The sequence below is a fragment of the Syngnathus typhle genome, linkage group LG19 (assembly GCF_033458585.1).
Source record: "Syngnathus typhle isolate RoL2023-S1 ecotype Sweden linkage group LG19, RoL_Styp_1.0, whole genome shotgun sequence".
Lineage (NCBI taxonomy): Eukaryota > Metazoa > Chordata > Actinopteri > Syngnathiformes > Syngnathidae > Syngnathus > Syngnathus typhle.
Window position 1 is genome coordinate 7,425,459 of NC_083756.1, and position 23,252 is coordinate 7,448,710.

General features: G+C 44.5%; 1 protein-coding gene and 1 long non-coding RNA gene across 3 annotated transcripts in view; one reads left to right on the forward strand and one right to left on the reverse strand.

The window, feature by feature from the left end:
• Positions 1-504: 504 nt before the first annotated feature.
• The window catches only part of pola1 (polymerase (DNA directed), alpha 1), a 32,240-nt gene continuing 9,492 nt past the window's right edge, over positions 505-23,252 (reverse strand). For both annotated transcript variants that reach the window (XM_061265456.1, XM_061265455.1), the window contains 16 exons: positions 23,094-23,207; positions 22,938-23,028; positions 22,738-22,862; positions 22,507-22,656; positions 22,306-22,428; positions 17,109-17,141; positions 16,747-16,839; positions 16,436-16,641; positions 16,230-16,362; positions 16,013-16,144; positions 15,747-15,921; positions 15,472-15,653; positions 12,793-12,924; positions 9,082-9,198; positions 5,428-5,524; positions 505-1,383 (listed from right to left, as the gene is read on the reverse strand). In XM_061265456.1, the coding sequence (XP_061121440.1) occupies positions 1,247-1,383; positions 5,428-5,524; positions 9,082-9,198; positions 12,793-12,924; positions 15,472-15,653; positions 15,747-15,921; positions 16,013-16,144; positions 16,230-16,362; positions 16,436-16,641; positions 16,747-16,839; positions 17,109-17,141; positions 22,306-22,428; positions 22,507-22,656; positions 22,738-22,862; positions 22,938-23,028; positions 23,094-23,207 (2,040 nt within the window). In that variant the 3' untranslated portion in view covers positions 505-1,246. The remainder of the gene's footprint in view (positions 1,384-5,427; positions 5,525-9,081; positions 9,199-12,792; positions 12,925-15,471; positions 15,654-15,746; positions 15,922-16,012; positions 16,145-16,229; positions 16,363-16,435; positions 16,642-16,746; positions 16,840-17,108; positions 17,142-22,305; positions 22,429-22,506; positions 22,657-22,737; positions 22,863-22,937; positions 23,029-23,093; positions 23,208-23,252) is intronic.
• On the forward strand, positions 22,372-23,100 carry LOC133143518 (uncharacterized). The gene is made up of 3 exons (XR_009710436.1): positions 22,372-22,512; positions 22,763-22,874; positions 22,947-23,100. It is a non-coding gene; the product is annotated as an uncharacterized LOC133143518 (long non-coding RNA).

Sequence of the window (23,252 nt, forward strand, 5' to 3'; positions counted from 1 at the left end):
TATGGAAATGTAAACAGCAGGACACGAACAGGAATTCAATTGAATGCATTAACAATGAATACTTGGTGGCAAATGGTACAACACTTAATGGACTGAACTTCTCAGCATAGGAAATTTAACTGATGGTGCAGAATAACCACATGTACGTCACCATTAAAGAGATACTTGACTTATTTAGCCATTTTCAGCAGTAAAAAGGCAATATTTGGTTTAGGATGAATTTGATCACTTTATCTTTCACAACACATGAGCTCAAGTACCAAACAATGACGGCTCGTGGCGTTCACAAGCTAAGTGACATCATTTCAGTGTTTTAATTCATTTCAGGGCGTGGCCATTTTGTCACCCGCTGTCGATTGAAAATGACATCAGAGCACGTGATGATGTTTTCAGTCGACAGCGGTCGACAAAATGGCCGCCGCCTGAGATTGATAAAAACGGGTGAATTTTGCTGCATCTGCAATCGTAATAAAAATATTTTACCTTGACAATACCAAACGAGTATTAATTGAGTATTGGTCATTATTATTGCAGTGGTCACAAAGCAGTGTTACAACTCCCATAAACAATTTTCGTCAATGTCTTTTGTGTCACTCAAAACAAAGCCGCATGAGGCAGAGCGCATGTCAAACCGAGGCAGCGGCTAGCAACACAATTAGCAAAATAAACACATTTCTAAGAATCTTTTTATTATTTCATTATCAAAGAGCCTCTCAACAATATCAAAACGACAATACGAAGGAGTCGAGTAATTACGACACCAGGCATCAAATGGCGAGCGTTAAAAACAGTTGCGGGCGGCGTGAAAACAGTTTAACGGAAGCGGCGCAGGAGAAAATTTGCTGTTCGATATCGAGACAAAAGAGTGATGGCGCCGCAACACGTGTGCCCCCCCCCCCTCACTTAAGTCTACTCCTGGATCCTTTATCATCCTACCTTGTGACACTCACAAGTAGGATGAATGGAGGTAATCAGAACAAGTGTTCATTGGTTTCAGGCATCCAGTCGTCGGAGTGGCCGAGGTCGCTATTATTATCTAATTAGGGGCTTTTGGACAATACGGAGTTTCTCTGGAGAGAAGTCATTTTTGTACACACACAGTAGTAGTCTGTCATTTAGATGTCATTACTCGCCTTTTTTCCTCTGGCTGATGCGAGTCAATACATGAAAGGCCTGATTGATTTGGCTTTCAAATGTGGACCAGAACCATTAGACGAACAAAGGAATATAATACGACGTGGCATTTTTACTTAAGGGAGGAGAAGGCTTGGAAGAGTTTGGCCAGGTTAATTTCCGAGTAGCCGCTGGCGGTGAGCGCTTTCTCCGGCACTTCCTTCAGCGTCCGGTACACATCCTTTTCTTTGTTATACCAGCCGGCGCGAGCTAAAATGGGGAAGAAGAAATAAAAAAAAAAAGATGTCTGTTACATTCAATTATCATGACAAACATAAAACTGTGGTGAATAATAAACCTAGAGAGTTGGTATTTACCTGGAGATGCTTTGCTATCTCCCTGTAATGCTATCACTTTGCGGGTCGGGATGGAGATCACACAATTGGACCGAGCGTTCGATGGCGGCGCGAGCGCAGAGGAACAAGAGATCGATATAGTCCGGTGAGAGCGTTAAGTCGATACCTCGCGTGTTATCCCCTCAGGTGGGCCACTGTGAGATGACTGATCGCGTCGCAGACAGGATGGCCGCCATTGGCTACATTTTTGCGCTAAAGTGAGGAGTGTGCATCAAGTGTCGTAAAACTGTCATGGCACACTGACCTAAGAAGTCCAATGGCGCAGCAGAAGGGAAGGCAATCAAGAACATGTCGAGTCCGAGGCTCATCTGATTACACCGTTCTCACGTGGAAGTCGAAAATCTCATATTGCTCCGTTCTTTTCTGATTGAAATTTATAATATGATTTATAGTCTTCTCCACTTTCCCACCTGTTGCCAAGAACAAACTTGTTTTTTTTAACTTCATTAAAATCGCAAACAGCTAGTTTCAAATGGTTTTCGAGGTAGTGGTAACGAATAGCGCGTGTTAAACACATTAACCCAGAAAGGTACCGTAAATACGAGACCCTTAAGGAGGTAATGGATTTCGAGAAGCCTGCAGTGTAAACACACGTGTCCAAATTGTCCATATGGCCCATATCTCCTGTCTTGTTCTTCCTTCTTCCTGCTACATTAGTGGGTGCTGTGCTGTATAAATAGAAGCCTACCGAGTGGCCAGGGAGAACAAAGGTTAGATACACAGAAACGCACGCACCTGACGCGCTTGACTTCAACGGCGTCGGCAGGTATCACGAGAACATACTAACAGGGACATGGATGGTCGGAAGAGAAGGAAGACACAAACGAGCTGGGTAATAGAAGGGGGTGGGGGTGATGATGCATGATCAAGCCAAAGCAATCATGTCATCATTTCTAAAAAGCTAGAAAATCATCCACCATTGCTCTCCCTCCTTTCTCACTGATGCCTCAATCACCATTGGTGAAGAGATAAAGGATTTAAAAGAGGAATAAAAATAGAACGGAGAACAAGTTTAGGAGGAGTTCAGGCAAATAACAGATAAGTCGGGAAAGTGGAGATGAACTCGCCATAAATAGTGGCGGTGATCTACTAGTGAGAAGAATTTAATGGCCAAGTTGCTTTTTGGGCTTGGGTGGAGTGACAATCTACGGAACAGTAATTGGTTGATGGACAAATCGGTGTAGTCATCAAACGTTAGAGAATAATGTGATTTTTTTTTTAAATAGAAACCGCATTCTTACGGATCAACAAATCAATTATTAAGCCCGTCTGTATGATAATAATAATAATTGTTAGAATGGTTAAACCACCAAAACAGGATTGTCACACTTGCTTATTCAAAAACACAGAATTTTTTCTTACAAAAATATCCACACACACACACACGGGCGCGCAAAGTGAGCATATCAGAGGTTATCTTGGCTTTAACTAAGGTGTCGCCACACAGCTTTAGCAGCGGTGGGCGCGAGGACGTCGGGGCTCTGCACGCTCTAACTAGGTGTAAATACAATAACAAGCCTGTAATTAAGTGAACATGATGAAGTTAATGGAGATCGGCCATCGTGTCGGCCGCCTACATGAATATTCTATTAGGCTGGTGGTGGTGGTGGCGGGCAGCTGGAATAGCAGTTAATTTAATCACCACTCGGAGCACGGGGGAAACTTCTTTGTGTGAGTGTAATTGCACAGAATGAATAATTGATTCGACAATCGCACCCACGGACGTGGAAAGGAAAGGGAGGATGAGGAAAGACAAGGAGTTGGAGAGAAGGGAGAGGGGAAGGAGGAGAAGGGGGGAGAGGGTTGAACCAAATGCAGATCGTGCGGCTCAAAGACAATTTGGTTTCATCAATGCGTCCAAATTACATTATGGGCTGCCCACACTCAAAGATGCAAAGATGCCAAGAAATGATTGGGAATCGTAGCTACGAGATGCTGACAGACGGGCGTCGTGTTTTTACGAGCGGGCGCCGGTGGTGTGTGCATAATCTATTAGGAGCTCTCCTGCCGCGGATGAAATTACCTCCATGTTTTACTCAACCGCAGCAATCAGGCACAACAACGACACGCGCGCGAAGATAAGACGTCGCTCGTTCCGTGTTCTATCGGCGGCTTTTCGACGACAATGCGCTTTATTGTGCTTGCTGAGCGTACGTACAAACAAATCCAGATACATTTGAATGAAGCTAGGAACTTAAGAAGAAAGAAAAATACAGAAATGGCCACGCAATTTAAACGAAGGCCTTTAAAACCAAAATCTGAGCACAAAAAGGAACGAAATCCTTTTGGGGGTGTTTTTGGCCAACTTCCTATTCTTCGATAAAAAGCATGTTAGACAGTATACAGAATTGCATGTGTCATCCCTGTAATCTCAGCAATGTGGCCCCTGGGTGAGTAATGCAGTAATATGTAGTATTATGGCCACAGGACAGAGGATAACATCTTAAACCTATACTTTTTGATCAGCATGAATACTTGTGTGTTCATAAACCAAAAAAAAAAACATTTCTTGGAAAAAGACTGACAGTTCAATATCACAAAGACATTAATTCTACAATATTCATGGGAAATCACAATGTCCCATCACAGGTGAGCTGGCCCAAGTGGTTGTGAATGTGGGGGGCTACCTGGTGGGTGACCCCTCCGTTTGGAGGATCTGAATTCCTGAAATATGATTTGACGTCTCATTTGACATCAAGTTGGCTTTGCGATTGTAAAACGGTCAAAAGCTGGCTTCTTACAGAAGCTCTTCTATTATGCTGCGTCGGGAGGTACAATACGAGAGCGAACGGCGGAAGAATAAGTGGCGGCAAAATAAAAGGGAGGCGAGTCAAGAAGTGATTGGCAATGATTGCCTGCATCTCGGCTCGAACAGAAATATAATAAGAAAGCAAAAGTGGGGCGCTATAATCACGTTAGTAGCCCCGCACTGGTCCAATCCCTTTATTTTAGCGCCTTCCATCATCCGAGTGGTCATCTGCTGATTACAAGTTCTATTTACCTCTGTTGTCTCACTCCTGCCCAAGCATTCAGGCATACATAAATATTTAATCAAATAAATAAATCACTCGGTGGAGCGGTCCTTCCTAATCAAGAGACATCCATCAGGGAGAGGCACGGGTAAAGAGGCCTCGCGGCTTCCGCCTCCCGAGCGCGCCCGGCGACTGGAGTAGCATCTATTTGAGACCAAAGGGGGGAAATATACGCTCCATGTCCCATTACAGGAGAAGGGCTATCCTTTCTTCAGCGCGCCCATTACTTCCCCTATCATTTCTCCAAATCTAAAACCTGTTTTCAATCAACACAGCCAAACGAGTGCCTGTCGAAGAGAGCGAGAGAGCGAGAGCGAGCGGGAAAGGTGGACACCGAGGGAAGGGCTGGCTGGGGGAGCCGGAGAGATGGAGGGCTCTTTCCGCCGTGATTGGAGCATTTTGCATTCTGTACGTGTGTGTGATTGAATCCGTCTCCTAAATTAGGGCTGTTGACTCGAGGAGATGAATGTCCTTAACCCCCCCCCCCCCCCCCTCCCATGTACAATGCCCATACTCGGGTGTGTGCGCACGGGGCACCGATGATGAATATTTTAAGTGCAGCCTGAGTAACAGGCTTACTCGGAGCCATTGATTGTTAATGCCATGTTACATTTACAACATTTGTGAGCGAGCGCTGATGGGGGGCATCAAAATTCAAACTGCACTTTCGCTGCTTTGATTTCAATTCTCAAAGCAGAACCCGAACACAAACAGCAAAAAAGGAACGAGATGTCAGAGCAATGGGTGCTACCACCATGGCTACGTTCAATGATGTATATTTGTTTACTTTGTCACAATGAATGAGATGGCACTTGGATGTACAATGGTAGCATCCATGGTGTTTCTTTGCACGTGTGTGTACTCACATTTCTCTTCTCCCTGTAGTAACTTGGCCACTGCGTAATCCCAGTCCAAGATGAACCTGTAGAAGCAGATCTGGTTGTACAGGGCCTTCTCCGAGTACTGCAAAGAGATGCCGACAAAAAACATTAAAAGTTTGTAGGATTGATGAGGGAAACGCTGAGGAAGGCGAAACCAGTGGAACATCTTGCGGTTCCTGTGCGAAGCGAGAAAACAAATTTGTTTCTTTACTGCAATTAACTGACAAACGGCGTCGGGTGAGCTGTGTAAACCAAGGAAAGAAAGGGTAAAAATAGAAAGAATGCGGTAAACACAATGAGAAGAAAGGATCAGGCCCCAAGCACCCTCCCTCATAATAGTTTGTTGTGATACGCCATTGTGAGCCAAGAACGCCAAGCGCCGAGGCTGTCAATTTGATTAGCCATTATACGGCATGTTTAATTGCGGTTATTGGATCGGCATTTCCCCGCTACGCTGGAGAGGGCGCGCTAAGCCCCGACCCCACGCCGACGTCAGGTGTGCGCGGAGTGCTTTATTATTACCGCCGGGAAGACGAATCCCCCGGCAATTCCTGCGTGTCACCGTCGGAGCGAGCGTGTACCCATTATAGCTGCCAATCGACCACCGGCGTAATTGTAATTTCGGTTTTTACTGCAGCGGCATAATCAAGTGGCAAGATGTATGTGTGTGTGTGTAAAGGGAACGGAGGTGTTTAATGGCCGTCAAGGGAACGCACAGCTGTTGACCACTGATGCGCTGCTTCGCCAACAACCCAACCATGCGGGACCGATAATGGAGCGTCGCTACCGGTTGCCAAGGTTGTGCAAGCCGAGTCACACACACCGGTGGAAAGAAAAAAAAAACATGCACTAAGTTGGAGGTAAAGCAAGAACAGACGCACACACATCCAAACAATATAATGCTGATTATAGGTGAGCCGATTGCGCCTTTCTGATTGACTGACAGGTGTCAGAAAGGCGTGGCTAAAACATTACAGGGTTGTTATTGAATTTGGAGCACCTCAAGCCCACCTTTCTTTAGCGTACACGCGGCCGCCTCGTCATTGGGCTCGCCGCTTTGTTCCCGCTCTGACACCATTTCAATTTGCTCCACAAATTTGCAGCATTTTCAGCCCGACTGCCTAAGGAGCAAACCAGCTGTGAAATTGCCTCTCTCCCGGGAGCGCAGGACCCCCCCACCCGCTCCTCGCCATACCCTTGCTCGTCTACGCCCCCCCACCCCAACCGCAAATGCATGCGCAAACAACAGTTAAAGAAAAAAGGAATGTCATAAGGAAAAATAGGATTCATAAATGGAATCGTTTCAAACTCCTCTCGAGTTGCTCACAGAACAAAAAAAAAAAAATCCCATGCGTCTTACTTAAATCAATTAATGAAAACCGACAGCATGATTGCGGGGGCCAAAAAGCACATCGAGAGTGGACACGAAGGCCGCGTCAGCGCATTTTATTTCCCGACGAACATTCTATTCAAACCACGACGCCTCGCGAGTACAGCTGCGAGCGAGCGGCAAGCGAGGACGCCTGGATGACGGCGAACATACATTTTTCCCTCGGCTGTGACTCGGGTGGGCTTTAAAAGTATTTATTTATTTTTTTTAGCGATGCAATGAGCGTTCATGAGCTAGTCGCGCTGATCAGCTTCACAAGACACCGTAACGAGTCAATATATGTAAATCTTTACTAGGCAAACACGACGGGAAACAAAAGCGTTTAACTGGTGCTCTCGCCGGCAAGCCTCCAACCATTCAGCACCGGTAATGTCTCTATATTGAAAGGCATAATTGCCTGCTATTTGAAGATATTCATGCCCAATTTTTGAAATTAATTTCAATTGGGGAGAAATGTAGAAATGTCAGCTCCAGTGAAAGGGATTTGATTTCAATTATCCTCGCTCAAAAGGACTGTGATTTCCAAATACACTTAAGCAAAATTATGACACGAATTTTTGTTCGGCAAAATTCAGTGTTTAAAGAGCGATTAGGCGATAATGGAGCAGCTTTGAGGCGGCGCTGAATGCAGCCGTCTCCCTCTGAAAGGCACTCAATTATCTCTGATTGCTCCCGCTATAATGTATCAAATAGAGATACCTGCTATTGCCGTAATTTGTGTGAAAATTAACACGGTGCAATTTCCACTAGAGGGGAAAAAGGGAGCTCTAATGGGCGCCTGAGCGTACATCAATAAAGCGAGGGGGGATTGGTGGCGGAGGAGGAGGCGAGAATAAGTGGGAGAGCTAACGAGGGAGGGGAGGGAAAGAAAGTGAAAAGAAAAGAGCAGGGGCAAGAAAGCGGTGAATAAAAGGGAAAAGAAAGGCAAAGTCAGGAGAGGTTTGAAACAGGGTGTGGAGGGAGGGGAAAAAAAAAAAAAAGAGGCTATTTGAGTTAAGCGCCGCGCGGGTATGTGGGTGGTAGCCGACGATGGGGGCGATAGAAAGAAGAGAAAGAAATTAAATCTACTGAAAATATTACAAATTGCACCTGTGCATAACTCCTGCAAATTACCAACCAATCAAGGCAGAGTGCCTATTACTCTCCCATTACATGGAGATCAGATCACACTCTCAATCTGTGTCCAGCCAGTTATGGTGGAGGAGGAAAAGGCAAAGTGAGATGGATGGAAGACAAATGTACCATGAAAGAAAAAAAAAAGGAGCCAACAACAAGTGTATTTACATTCCAGTGGGGGATGCAGCAACAAAAAAAAAAAAATGATTGTGTTTCTGGCTCATCAATTGTATTAATAACGCTATTACCTACTGTGGAAAGTGATTGTCTTCTTAAAGTTCCTGTCAACTGTGGATATACTGCAGCTGACCGTCTTCTTTAGCCTTCTGAGTAATATGGAATGACAAAGTGTGGCGCTCGGGAGACGGTAAAACGTAGAGTCTGCAACACTCGTTCGTGGTGGAGACGATGGATGAGTGAGCGCGGGGAGAGTTTTTATTCAGCCTACAGTTTAAAGTGCCACAGGTACACCAACAGCCTCCTAAGTGGCTACGGTGACAGCAGAAATTGGGCTTGTGGGTTACAATCTGTCGCCACAGAGTCACAGACAGATAAGCATTGAGCGCAGTGGATTAAAAAAAAAAAAAATGAGGGAAAAAAAAAAAACTGACAGGAGAGTTGGGGGGGGGGGAATGGTTAAAAAGAAAAATGGGACAGACTGGACAGTCACTCTCAAGTTAAGAGCGAGAGTGTTGTTACATCCAGTGGTCAAAGTATTCAGACGGTGGCTAACATGAAGTTCCAAAGCACCAAGTAGAATATAGAAACCCGTAGAGGTGTGCTAGAATGACAACACGCACATCTCGAGCCGTCATTTTTGCTTTCAATGAATCCAGAATTTGATGGAAACAAAAAAAACTGTTGAGGATCAAACCCTTTTGACTATTTCGAAAAACGAGGCAAACCAGCATACGCCTAATAATTTGAACCACACTGACAACATACTGGCACCATTTTTGTATTACGTCTTATTATAGTGAAATAGAACACTGATCAATAGATATTTGTACCCTTCACGTGGAGACTTTTCAGCTCCACAGCACCACCATCTGGATGAATCCACCAGTAATTACAGTGTCTTCGTGTGTCTGGATATATATGTCAAATTCAGTGACGAGGTGCTTGTGCGTTACCTCGGGCCTGAGGGTCGCTCTGCTGCAGCTTGGGCAGATGGGTCCATAGCGGGAGAAAGCAATGGGCAAGCGCCTGATCCGGTTTTGACAAGCCTGGTCCTCACACACCAACCAGCCCTTAAATGGTCAAACGTACATCAATTTATAATTAACATTTGTTTCAGTGATTTTCACAATTCTCAGGGGGCAAGTATTCTGTTCAATAAGTGGCAGGACAAATAGGTTGAATGAGGAGACCCATCAATGTGATAAAATAAATCAAACCTGGGCAATCAGGCAGTAGATTCATTTCAGTCGGGCGTGCGTTGATCTGAGCTGAACTTCTAAAAATACTGCAGCTTGATGCTCTTGACGTTTAGCTTGTCTTGAGATTGTCCAACGCCATTTTCCTTTATCCAGTACTTTTTTTTGGTTTGTTTGCTGTGTTGCCTGGTAGAGTACTTGTTGGATTTGAGTGGTTTTCTTTATTGTGCGAGAAGAATGCTTATAGATCTGCTACACAATTTAATAGTTTAAGTGCATGAAAGGGGACGTGTGTGTTTTTTTCTCAAAATAGTCGTGAGTCTGAAGTGCCGAAAATAAACGCGACGCTTCCTGCAGAAACAAGTTATAGATCTCCGAAATATAAGCAGCTCACTTAAAAAAAACAAAGTTAAACCGAGCACAGCTGTTACAACAGGAGGTGGAATTTGAGATTGATTGGACGATTCGATAAAACCAATGTCAAGATACAAGAAGAGTTATTATTGGAATTCTTACGAGAATTGTCCTGCTGTCTGCCAAACGCCTGCTGGACACAGCAGACATCCACAGTTAAGAATTATAAAATAAAAAAGTCCTGCTGCCTCCAATAATGCTACAAGGGCAATCATAATTCAGTTTAGAATATGATTTGTTCAAAATCTTCAGACTATTAGGGGTTGAAATGACCCCAAATGATGAGAACAAGCGGTACAGAAGAAAATGGAAACAATGTATGTTTTCCTTGTGCACTTGTCAGACAGGCAGCTCCACAGCTGGGGGGGGGTCCGAACTGGGTTGAGTTAGTAACCCTGGACAGGTGCTGTGGTCTGCCCGTTTCAATAGGCCTGTACTCCTACAAGCAGCCCACCCACCCCCATTAGCTTCTTATGCCCTGTTATTACTAAATGGGGAAGGGAGGGAGGGGGGTGTTAATGCCCAACTAATGACAGAGCGTAAGAACCACAGTCATCAATGCCCGGACTTCCTTCCCTCAATGCACTAACTCCAAATAAACCCCTTCGGCACCTGCAGCTTCAACACTCCTCCCAAAGCTTCGAAAAAATAAGCCTCAAGTTAAAATGATGATGAAATTTGTTGAAGGAAACGATCTCAAAAGTAAAGTTCAATTGAATCGATGAGAGAAGCAAAGAGGTGCCATCTAATCAAGGTATTTTGCCAGAGTTGGGAGTGGAGGTGTACAGTCTGACGTGGGCGGCGACATAAAGGCCCATAATTGCATAATTACACGAGCGGATGCATGACATACTGCATGCAGACGGCAAAATGACTTCTACATAATTTAACTAAACAAGGAAAGAACAGGACTCGGCAGGGTCCTCGGAAATAGCTGGTCATCAAAATCAAAATCCTTTCCTTCTTTAGATGTGCCAGAGGATCACGCAAACAGAACAAAATTGTACTACCTGAAGCAAACAATAAAAGATACGACATATGACGAATGTAAAGTTAGTTGACTTTGTTTTTTTAATCGACTGTTTTTCTTTCTTAAATTGACATTGTGTATCGCAGCAAACGCCTTTTCAAGAATTTTCAAGAAGAAGAACAAAATAAATTTCAGTTTTGTATTCCTGAATGGCTTCTGGCGTTTTAGCAAAGTTCGATCATAAAAATCAATACTTTTCAAATTTGTTTTAAATTTAACATAGTTAAGGCACGTCAAAACATTTTCTATTTATGATTCCCTACCCGAGTTTTCACGTGTGCAATGTGTGCTTTGCCTCCTATGGGTAGACAGGTAAAAAAAAAAAAAATTATTATTAACATGAAGCCAGCGTGATTTCTCTACCGGTGGATTCCCACTTGCACAAAAGCACAAACACCCGGCTGGCAAAATTGGCAGACCTAAAAATCGATCTACTTTCCAAACACATGCAGCCCCACACAAAGTTAAGCTCACACAAGCACATTGAATGGAGCTCAAACGCTTCCACTTTGTACCCACCCCGCTTAATCAAAGCTTCTCAATTCAACACTTTGACCTTTTGTTGGAAACAGGATTATCACCTTCTCCTGTCTTCATTCACCCTTTCTCCTCTCCTCTCTCTCTTCCCCACTTCTTGTCTTGCCCCTCAGCCGGTTTCCAGGGGCGACCCGCACTTTGAGGGTAATTGCAATAATTTCTTAAATGCCATGGCAACGGTGCTTTGACGGGAGGGGTTAAAGAAGGAGATGAAAGGTGGTTCAATGAATCTCTTATTTTGAAAAGACAGCAGAAGGAAAAAACGGTTTGCCTATTCTCAGGGTACAGGTTTATTAATAATGATCGGGGAGTAGGTGTGGGGGGGGGGGGGGGGGATTCACTAATGATTAATGTCCCTGCGGTTGAGGATGCCAACACAAAGGTAGACGAGTTCCTAGTGACCCCAGACACGCAAAAAAAAAACAAGTGCGAAGCTTTGCCTCTCTGGCCAGACAAACAGCTCTATTTGAACTCTCCCTCGGTCTGAATGGAATCCTTAATTACACAATATTACCCCTCTTCATTGCCCCGCTGTGTGTGCGCTGTGTCCACTGCAGTTCAGCCATCACTGCTCTGTGTATGTGTTGCTGCGTGAAGTGTAAGTATTCAGCGGTAGCAGCTGTTTCACACATGCTGACAAAGGAGTTGAGAGGGACACACATTCACCCCAATAATTGATTTCTGTTCAGCACTGTGGGAGAGTAACGCATACACGCACGCACTTTTACAGACATTCCGATCTCTCGGGTCCAGAAGTTGCCAGAGATTCCGGAGAGAAAGAAAGAAGAGTGTGTGCAGGCATATTATACAAGTTGTCTGCAACACTTTTGCCTCATAAACGGAGTTTCTGTATAAACACACTTGATCATCATTAAAAGTACAAGGAAACTGTGAGGTCTTTTATTGCTACTTGGCGCTATTTAGTTGTGACATTTAATTCATTAAGTCACCAAGTGAGTATAGCAGCTATTCATGTTTTTAGTCAAAGAAGTTCGCAAATATAAGCCATGCAGATTTTTTTGATTTTTTTAAATAATTGGGTTAAAATTTGGATTAAATGTCACATCATTGTAAAAGTATTATTATTTGTCACTGCTGATTTTCCATTAACCAATGCTAACGGATATACTGTTAAAATTACACATTGGTGAGGTAAGGGACGCTTTTGGTATTCAAAAGTTATAAATTGGCATTTGAGTATTTTCATGGCTCCTGATCCAAACAAATATACCTGGAGCTCTCTTATTTTTGCAAGCATAATGTGCTCTTTTGTGGAAAATGTCAACGCAGTGCCCCCGCTGGGATTCGCTTCTCTTTTGTCCGATAGTTCTTTTTTTTTTTTTTTTTTGATTGCTTCCCTTACCATGACTGCATGGGCTGCCTCAATTTTCACATGTGAGGAATAATTCACGGGAAAAATACAATGCAGATTCATATCATTGGCAAGGGTACAACGGGTGGACTGGACCGCAAACAGAAATACTCACAGAGTAGTATTTCTTGATGTGGCGTCGAATGTCGAGAAGCAGTTTGTTGCTGATGTTGAACGCGTAGTCGATCGGGCGGCCGCCACAAGGCACGTGAGAGCATCGCAAAAAGCTGGGTTCCAACTTGGATCCCTGAAAGACAATAGACATCGCTTCAATTAATTTTTTTTTTAAAAAAAGATAAAAACAACGTGAATTAAAAAAAAGTCTTAAAAAAGTAGCGGCCATTTTGCCACTCGCTGTTGTCTACTAAAAATGACATCACACAGGTCTCTGGTGACAACCAATCACGGCTCAGCTCCAAAAACAAAACAGATGAGACGTGATTGATTGTGTCATTTTTAATAGATAACAGCAAGTTGCAAAATGGCCGGCCCCGTGAATTTTTGCTGCTTAATTTGAATGCCGTGTTTAGACTAGTGGAGGCGCAAACAACATATTATTGTAATGAATATTTTCGGGTTGGCTTCCCTTTTAAGAATAAAGGAATAGTACAGCAGCGTGACTTATTATTAATTTAATAAATTTAAATAGGTGGTGGACTCCTGAGGCTTACGCGAGTCAACTCCACACGCTGCCTAACAATTAGACAAAATAGAACGGATTGAAACACCCATTTAAATTTCAAACTCAATTTAACTGACAGCAGCAAAGAAAAGCTTTCAAAGACAGTCACATGCAGGCTGACACCCCCCCACTCAGCCTACATCAGGCCTTTTTTTTTTTTTTTTTTTTTTTTTTAAATGACTTTTATACTTTTGTGTCAACCGCCTGACTCCCCTAAATGCGGTTCAATGAATTAAGTCTCTCCATCTTTGTTTCTTTCTTTCTCCTCTCGACATGACCTCTTCCCCTGCTACTTTTTTAACTCGCTCGCTTCATTCCGATAACAGACATCCACCCCCCAAACAAAATTATGCACCTCCTTCCTTTACTTGCCAGCTCTTTAATGACGGCGCAATTAAATAAAACGATGAAACGCTCGTCTTGATGTCAGGCTTGCAGAGGAGTTGCAATTAATCTGGTGTTACAACGTGACCCAAAGAACATATCTTTGACACCCGAGCCTCCTTCTGCCTTTAAAAGCACACGTTAGCGCCCGTCAACCTTTTAAAACGGTTAACTATGTCAGATGACCGTTATTCATCCGCGGCATGATAATGTGCATGTTGATTTAACTGGCCGCGCCGCTAAAAGTGAACCCGGGGGAAATCCCTGCCGTCCCATCCACCTTCATCAAACAACTCTCCTCCCCTGTCTGTCCTCCATCATCTGTCACCGCCTCCTCCTCGGATCCCTGGCGATGTGTCAAGGCCCATCTGTCCTCCCCTCTCGCTGAGCTGTTAGATAGACCATGTTCGCCACCCTAATTAACTTACCATCTTATCAGTGACTCACATGAACAAGCAATATGACATATCGTGGATAATTAAATCCTATAATTGTAACTTGTATGTTTATTGTTGAACATGAAAGAAGACTTGGCTATTTATTAATGTTGTGTATTTTCCAAATATGGATTTAATTTGTTTACGCCGCCAGAGGATACGGGGGACGTCAGGTTTATTAGAGAAGTGGAAGACAAGAAAAGGCTGTGTGCCCTCCTCCTCATTAAAAGCTGATAGCACGCACATAACCTTGGCCTGACAAATGGTGGATCTGTGCACATGTGTGTCTACAGAGCGTCAGGGGTTGAGGAGAAGCTTTTCAAGTTGCGGTGTCCAAACTATGCCAATGAAAACAGAGTCGGCATTGGAGCCAGGCAGCTGTCTAAAAATACAGGCGGAGACACAATATAGAGGGTGACTGCACCATGAATCACCACTGAGCTGCTTCGGAGTCAATTTCACACGTCCAAATCCTCACTAATGATTAAAAAAAACAATCATGTCTTTAGCATTTCAATTGAACACGCTTCGTGTGCCCAAGCTGTACACACACACACAGCACAAGTTGTGTTTGCACAGCAGGCCGCTACATCGGTGTCCGCGTTAGCCAGGACTAAAGAGCGATGAAACGGTCTGCAATGGATACCGGCTATTTTCAGAAATGATTTCAAGAGTTTGTTTTTTATTAGCCACCAATCTCGACAAGGTCTTGACCATCTGCTTGACATTTATTGATGGAATGCATCCTCGGTATCCTTTAGGTGTTGCTCAATCCAAAGGTCTGGTCCAAGTATCACAACGAGGCTGCTTTTAGCCACTTGGAACTCTCATCACAGGACATGAGAGTGTGTCACTCTTCAAAAGAATATTTTACCCATCTCTTTGGCTTGGCTTTCATCCAGATTAGGTTTAGGATTGTCTTGACTCAAGTATCACCGTTGAGGTGGGTTAGTTTCGAATTCACCATGTTTTTGAAGTGATAAGGGAATTCTTTAAATATCTCATTCATGTAGCTAAATTAGCTTACCAAAATACTACACAACTCAGTGTGACGGCGTGTCGCACATATTAATAAAGAATGTTCAATTAATAGCTCACTGAGAATGTGCTTTGAAACTAAACTATTTTTTCATACAACAATTGCGTCGCATGGAATCAAATGTATGTGCTTTGCTATTAAAACGAAACTTAGCTACAACTCGCTAAAATATTTCAGGCCTAAACAATTTGAACGCGGTACTTTGACGACGAGGGAAACGTAGCATAAAAGAAATGAAGAAAAACAACTCACGGCTCCTTCAAACACGCTCTCGTAAATGTTCTCCTTCTCGCACTGAGGGCAGGTGAACGTAAACCTCTCGCAGTCTTTGTAGCGCTCCTCGTCGGTCAGTCGGATGGGCCCTCCTAGAGTGGAGTCCTCCTCCTGCTCTCTTTGGTGCTGCTGATGAGATCGGAACTGACTCGGGTCCAGACCTGAAGTCACCAATAAGTACTCGTTAACTCACACGGAAACCTTTTGGAGGCTAAGCAGCGGAATCATCGCGACGTGATGAAGATCTATTTTACCCAGCCACGTGGCTATGAGCACGCCGTCGATTCCCTCGATAGGTTCGCAGATTCGGGACACCACCGGGTGGATTTGATTGGCCAGATAGTACTGTGTGTCCAGACTGAGACCATCTTGCTTCTGGAGTTGTTCTAAAGCGTACGCTCTTTGACTGGCTGCCAATGTGGAGCCATCCTGCGGATAAAAAAAATAAAAATGATCATTACATTTGACTGAAAAAAAACAATCAGTGGGAGCCTTAAATTAAAAATTTTAAAAAACACACCTTGCAAATGATATAAGAGACTGTGTCACCAGCTTTGACCCTGCGTCCACCCTGGGAGTTAATCCACAGAGCCACATGGACATGGGGGAGACTCTTCTTATCTGGGTAGTCCTGAGGATCTTTGGTCAGTGCCTGAGGAGCACATCAAAGTGGAGGTGAAAATATAAGGAAGGTAATGAAAAATGGAATTTTATTCAGCCTACCAAATGTTGATTACCTTGTTGATCTCGTATTGTTGTAAAGGTATGTCTCCATTGGCGACCTTCTCTCCCACCTCCACCAGGTGTTTCTGGATGTTCTCCACAATGATGTCACGGTTCTGGTCTGAAAGGATCTGACCAATCACGTAGCTGCAGCGGGAGAAGAGAAATACTTGTACCGCCAACTCAAATGGTGCTTTTGTTGGATTTGACTTGAACGTACTTGCCACATTCCTTGGCCAGGTCACACCAATCTCGCCGAACTATGTCCAGGCCTTTGAGCTCCTGCTTGACGCTGTAGCGTCCGTCGCCAATCTGCTCCACCACCAGAGCTGCGTATTTTTTCTTCTTCAGGAGCAGAAGTGACTTAAACACTCCATCAATGTCGATCTCCAGCAGTTTGTACAGCTTGTTCACTTCTGCTTTCACCTGAGGGAAAAATAACACACGAGAAAAATGTAATAATACATTGGAAAAGGAATCCTGCGTATTGATTGGGTTCTTTTTTTTCTTCGTTTTTGGTTCAACAGCCACCTTGTTGCCCAGCTTCATGACTTCCTCCATACACTGGCTGTTGGTGTTAATCATAATGGAGTCCGTATCTCCATAGATGACCTCCAGGTTCATCTAAGTAGAACAATAATTCAAAGTTAATACACACACAATGCAATCTAAAAGCTACATTTAAATCTAATTTTCTTTTATTTTATTATAATATTTTATGCATTATATTTTCTGCATTACACTTGAGAGGTGTTTCTAATTTTTGCTCTATGATTTCCGAGATGGTTCACAGTATGAGCCCAATTACTGTTGAATTATTCAAATGCTAGAGTGCCATTAAAATGAATGGAGGGATGGATGGATGGATGGATGGTTGGAGGGGGTACACCAACCTTTTGGACCAAGTCTTTGGTGTGCATCAGAATCTGAATGAGAGCAGATGCAGACAAAAAGATGATTAGAGCAAAATGAGTCACGCCAGACATTTAAAACAACAGGGTCATACAATAGAATGACTAAATCGAATTTCCTACATTAGTTACTGTGAGTGTGGACACAAAAGCAGAGCAGGTGATTTTCTTTTAAACGGGGGCTAATTGGCTAAGGGGGCAATTATGAGCGCGTGCTGTGACAGGCATCTTTTCAACCCACACACATCTACGCTGGCAAAAACACACAATCACACACACTTCTTCCTAATGACTTGTAATGGCCTTAATCACCCGAGGAGTGACTGAAGGACAAAGACTGTTAACCGGGGCTGTCCACTGTGTGAGATCCAAAGGAGCAAAGTGATCCTAACAGGTGTGGGCTCAGAGTCTTTAACCCGAGAGGAGGAGGGGTCAGAAGGCCGGACAGAAGTCGGCGTGATCCCTCACTGGGAATCGTCACCGCAATCAACTCCGGCGCATACGCACCACGACAGCGAGCGGTGCGTGGGGACGGACGGACAAGGACGAGGGGGCTAATTCAGAGAAAGAAAGGGGCCGGCTTGGGGTACATCCACTCCCTGAAACCAGAGTGGGACTTAAGCATGTTTTATGGGGTGACACATGCCACTGGACAGAGGCGGGCGTTTGAGACACTCACAGAACAGCCTCCCCCATCCGTTAGAGGCCGCACAACAAGGTCAAAGTCTCGACACATACGCTAGCGTCTGTGCTAGCTTTTCGCAGACTAAACAACTCTACGACATGCTGATAAGGAGGAAAAAGGAAGCGAACCATTCATAGAATTTGACTGGTGGAGCAATGACGAAAGACGGTAAAACATCCAATGAAATCATTTGACTTTGGTTTCTAATTCATCCCTCTGACTTCTAGAATATATCACCACGATTCAACTATTTAATCTGCCCACGCTACCTTTTTTTTTTACTGTTAAGTGGCACATGAGTACTCAACAATTTATTTATGTGACCCCAGAGAACTTTCAAAGTATGTCAAAACGACCTAAACTGTCCAGAGTGCAGGGGAGGAAAAAAGAAAAGAGGAGGTGCAAAAGGAGGAGAAAGAGGTAAAGTTGGAGCTACTTTTGGTTTGTCCTCATCAGGGGGTCATCACAGCATGCTATTGTGTGATTTATTTGACAGTAACAAAATGAAGATTTTTTTTTTTCTTCTAGCGGTTCTGCAAATGAATGAATATTCTGATTTGAAGTCGTTCTAATTTGAAAGTGGAGTGGTGTCTCCAATATTTTGCTATCCTCATTGAAGACTGAGGTCACTGAACGGGACGACAACAATGTGAGGCAAAGCAAAGTGAGACTGCGTTGATGTAAATAATGCGTGGGACTCATTTAGACACATTTTCCATATGCTGTCACTTCCAGCAGGGCGGGCCGGGACGGGACGGGGCGAGCCGTTCAAAGGAACGGGCTGGGCTGCGTGTGTAAGACAAGTCGTTTGACCATGACGCTGGAATTTGGGCAACGGATGGTGCGAGCACTCATCTTGACACAAAACACCAAGATACACACTATGAATCATCAACGTCTCATTTGAATCTTTCGCAAGAGCATTAGCCATTTGAAGGATCGGCCCGACTTGCGGGATACCTCATAACGATCTCCTGTTACGTATTCATTTGCATACAACGTAGGCTCCGCCCATGAGAGCTGGACAAATTTATTGCTTCTTAATGTGAGGATTTATGCACCCCCAAAGTACCCGAGGCTTCACTCCAAAAACACACACCTGTCTAAGAAGATGCCATAGCGGTGTTGTCATGCCCGCTGCTGGGCGGGTCACTTTGTCACACGGCCGTGTCTGATTTAATAGCGCCGGCTGAGATCACAAATGCTGGCGTTCGTTGTAAATAACCGCACAATGACAACAATGCGCCTGCGGTCCGCTCAATTCGAAAATACGGCGTGAACAGACGGAAAGGACACATTCCGGCGTTGCCGCGTTGCCGCCGACGAAGCCGATGGTGTGACGGCGAGCAAATACGCCGTGTTTCATGTCGGAACTGCCAATTGACAGTGAAGCGGCCTCGGATGAAAATGATTCATTTGTCATTTAAAAGCAGCTCAAGAACTCAAATTAGACCATTGACTTATACGCTAGCAATTAGCAAAACGACTTCTTTCAGGTTCTTGCAGCCAATAAGATGAAACGCTCGATAATTCATTTTTTCAATTGACAATTTCCTCGTCATTCTTTCATTCCCATCTCAAAGAGACCTTCATTAAATGAACACACTGTAAAGTACAAGCCCAGCCATCAGTCTGGTCTCACGTCGCCTCATTATCAAATGTTACCAAAGTGACAGTTGGGATGTGGAAATCTCGTCCCGCTCGACCGTCTGCCACCGCGGCCAGCTAATGGAGCCAAAATAGCAGCGGCGCTCCCATGTGACTATTTGTTAAGTCCGGAGTAAAGCCACCTCTTTAAGGGAGCGTGGAGGGGAGGGGGGGGGGGACAAGTCGGCCATGGAAACATTGCAGCCCTCGTTACCACACCAACACGCAAACACACACACTTGTAACGACCCTCTCTAACACGAGGAGATGTGAAAATGACCTCTTTGATTCGGAGACAGTAGCAGTTATAGGATCGAGGCCGACACCATTTAGACGCACGCGCTCGCAAACGCACACACGATCAGACGCTCGCGGGATCGCCGTGGCTAATTCGGGGAAATGATTTGCCATTCGCCAGACGAGAGGAACCATCCGAAACTTGAAGGAAAGACAGCGGGGGCGGTAATATTTACCTTGACCTGATTACAAGCACACACATTCACACGGGGGGGTGGGTTTAACCTTGACGGCACTCTGACCTCTCGGCACCCTCGGGTCGGATGGCCAATAATGTCAACTACGAGCTCCTGTCGCTCCGTTTTTAAACACAAGGACAGAGACTCAATTACACGGCTTTTAGGGAGTCATCCTGCAGCCAACGCATAGAGATTCACACAAACACCTGCTAAGGGTTGTCAGATTGGCTGGCAAGATGTCAAAGGTCAAACCAATATGCATTCCAAACCAATCAGCGGCTGCCAGCGGGCCGCGTTGTTTACATCACTTGATTAGGACGGCGCACTTTTTATAATCAGTAGGCCAAAGCTGCTCCCAAAAAAAAAAAAAAAGGCTAATGAACGGCAAAATAAAATCCAGTGAAGCTTTGTTTTGTGATGCCCATAACAGACACTCAATTTACAGCTAGTCACAACATTAACGCTACAAATTACATTAACAACTGTAAACTGATACCATGGAGTCTACCATTTTATTTTTTTCTAAATACATGTCATCCATCTAATTTTGACTCCATATTTCAAGCATGAGATCAGTACTCAGTGGACAATAAATGTCTTTCCTGGTGTGACAAATGCATTTAGCGGCCAATTATAACCGCTTGTTGTCCGCGTTTCATATAACTCTTCCTCTGTGGTCGACACTTCTTTGGCAAGCGTACAAAAGGACCCAAAATAGTTGAGCGGGACATCAATCTGCGACAGAACCACCGTCGTGTAATCCTAAACCTTCACCTTCCTCTTAATACCATTGCCCCCCCCTCACCCCTTAATACCCGCACATACCAGGACAGAGTTGGCCCACAACAAATGGTCCGCCGACAAAGGGCAGAGTTCGGGCGGTAGCGCTTACACACTCAGAAAAGACACTAAACCCAAATACACACGCACGGATGCAAACATACCAAAATGTTTTGATCCTGACAAGGGCGGCCGAAAAGCATGTCGTTCCTTTTCGACCGACCTGCAACCTGACTCGTCCCGTCACATCAAACCTCATTTAAAAAAGGAGAGCGTGAAAGACAAGCGCTAATCAATGAACACACGGAACGCGTTCCCCGCCAAAACGTACCGCAGGGGAGAGGCGAGTGGCTTCCATTTGCACTTTGATGGAGGTGCGTACGTGCGTGTTACAATTACAAAAATAAAAAGCCTCCTAAATCACGGTAGCAGACGAGAGTGCAAATGTGACGATTAAAACGGGGGGGGGGGGGGGGGGTGCAAACGGCAATAGCCACAAATACATCAGGATGCCGCTTATAAATGCCAGCTGGCCGTTCTGTCTCGCTGCAGTCGGAAACTACTGAGAAGTGCTTGGCTGACAGCTATATGATGTCAGGGCTCCGAGAAAACTCAATTAAAATCACTTCGATTGGATCAAACACACTTCCAGTCTGCATTCTACTCATTTTCTTATTTGTTTTTGTTTAGGAAAAAGAAGGCAACACTGCATTGGAGGTCAAGTGGATTTTTTTTTTGATATCACCATTCACCTATCAATGCGGTAAAAAAAAAAAAATTGGTTTCATTTTGCCCTTCCTTATATTACTGCACAAGCGTACATATCCCGCCGTTGCCATGTCATCAAGAATATTTACAAAAACAAAGTCTGGCTACCATTCAGGCAAATAAAGCAAATCCTTCCCACAATGACAATAAAGGAGTGTTTCCGCCAAAAGACATATTTCACGTTGAAAACGGAAAATATGAATTTGAACGGAAACTGCGGCGAGGCTTCCCGACTAAATGAAGCGAGAACATTTGAAATGCAATAAAAGTTATTGTCGGCCGCCTATGAACTCGACAAGGGGACTCTGTGACTGGAGGCGCAAATAAACGGACAAAACAACAAATATTATGCACATCACGAGAACTTAATGAGGCATCACCCGACCCCCTCCACCAACGACGTTCACTATTAGAGCGCAATGAATGAACGCAACTGATGTGGCAAGTGTGTGCCCAGTGTTCAATTACGCTTCCGCATTTAGCCGTCCAAGTCACGCGGGACACATCTCTTCACACCTATTTACCGAGCGCGCGCGTACCCATGTTGCTCCATCAGCGAGTGTCGAAAGAAGTCATTAGATCAGACTCGACGTGGATATTTTGGTGCCGCGGGTGTTAGACAATACTTACATTAAATTAGAGAAGGCAAATATTTATCTTGGGAATCGCATTCGAAACGCTCAAGTTAAAGAGGTGCGAACGGAACATTTGGGAAGGCGGCAGAGGTGGTGGAAAAAGGAATATGAAGTAGCAGCGCCCTCTTGTGGATGATATTTATAATGTGTACTGAATATCGGGCACATGGTGGGTGTGCTGCACCTACCTCCCTGCCCTTGAGCGTGACCAGGGCAGCCAGCGGTTTGGCGTAGAAGCGACTGAAGCTAAATCCCAAGCAGCCGTACATGCTGTTCGCCGTCAGCTTCAACGCCTTCTGGCGGATGTCATACTGAGACAGACAGACAGACAGACAAACCAGATTTCAACTTGGAGAAGCATTCGGTGATCCGTTTGACTTTGGGCGTACCTGCAGGTAAAGGTCCAAGTTGATGTCCGGCGCTTTCATGAGCTGTTTGACGTGTTTGCGCCGTTCCACCAGCTTCCTGATCTCCTTGGGCAGGATTCCCATTTCCAGGTTACAATCTGGAATCTCCGGGATGTCTTCTGCCTCATCGTTCTGTTGCCATAGAAACAACACGTCGTTTTTACACCGACGTGCTTTCCATAACGGAAGAGTGAATATGAAGTCAGCACGCACCTGAGTCTTTTTTTTCTTGCTGTAGGCCTCCCGCTGCACGGTGGTGAAGCAGATGTTAAACTCTTGGATGATGGACGGGTACAGGCTGTTGAAGTCGAGCAGAAGCACAAACTTGTCGTAGAAACCTGGAGACCAAAGTAAGGATTTTAAATTAACTCAATATATAAAGAAAAAAAGATGATCATTCAATCCATACGCACCAACTTTAGGATCCAGCACCAGCCCGCCAGCATAGGCGGCCTTCTTCTTTTGCTTCCCTTTCCCAGTATCAACATCTTCTTCTCCTTCATACTGGAACATATCGAAAATAGTCTTTTATGCTGATAAGTAAAAAAAATAAATAAAAGATGCCGTACCGTCTGCATTTTCCTAAAATACGGTTTGTCAGGAACGATGTAGTTCTTGTCATGGAAGGCGTGAAGCAACAGGTACTCGTTTCTTTCCGACCGTCCGCCCATCAGAGTACGGGACTGTGGGGGATGAGGTCGTTAGAAGATGAAACGTGCAGCAAAATG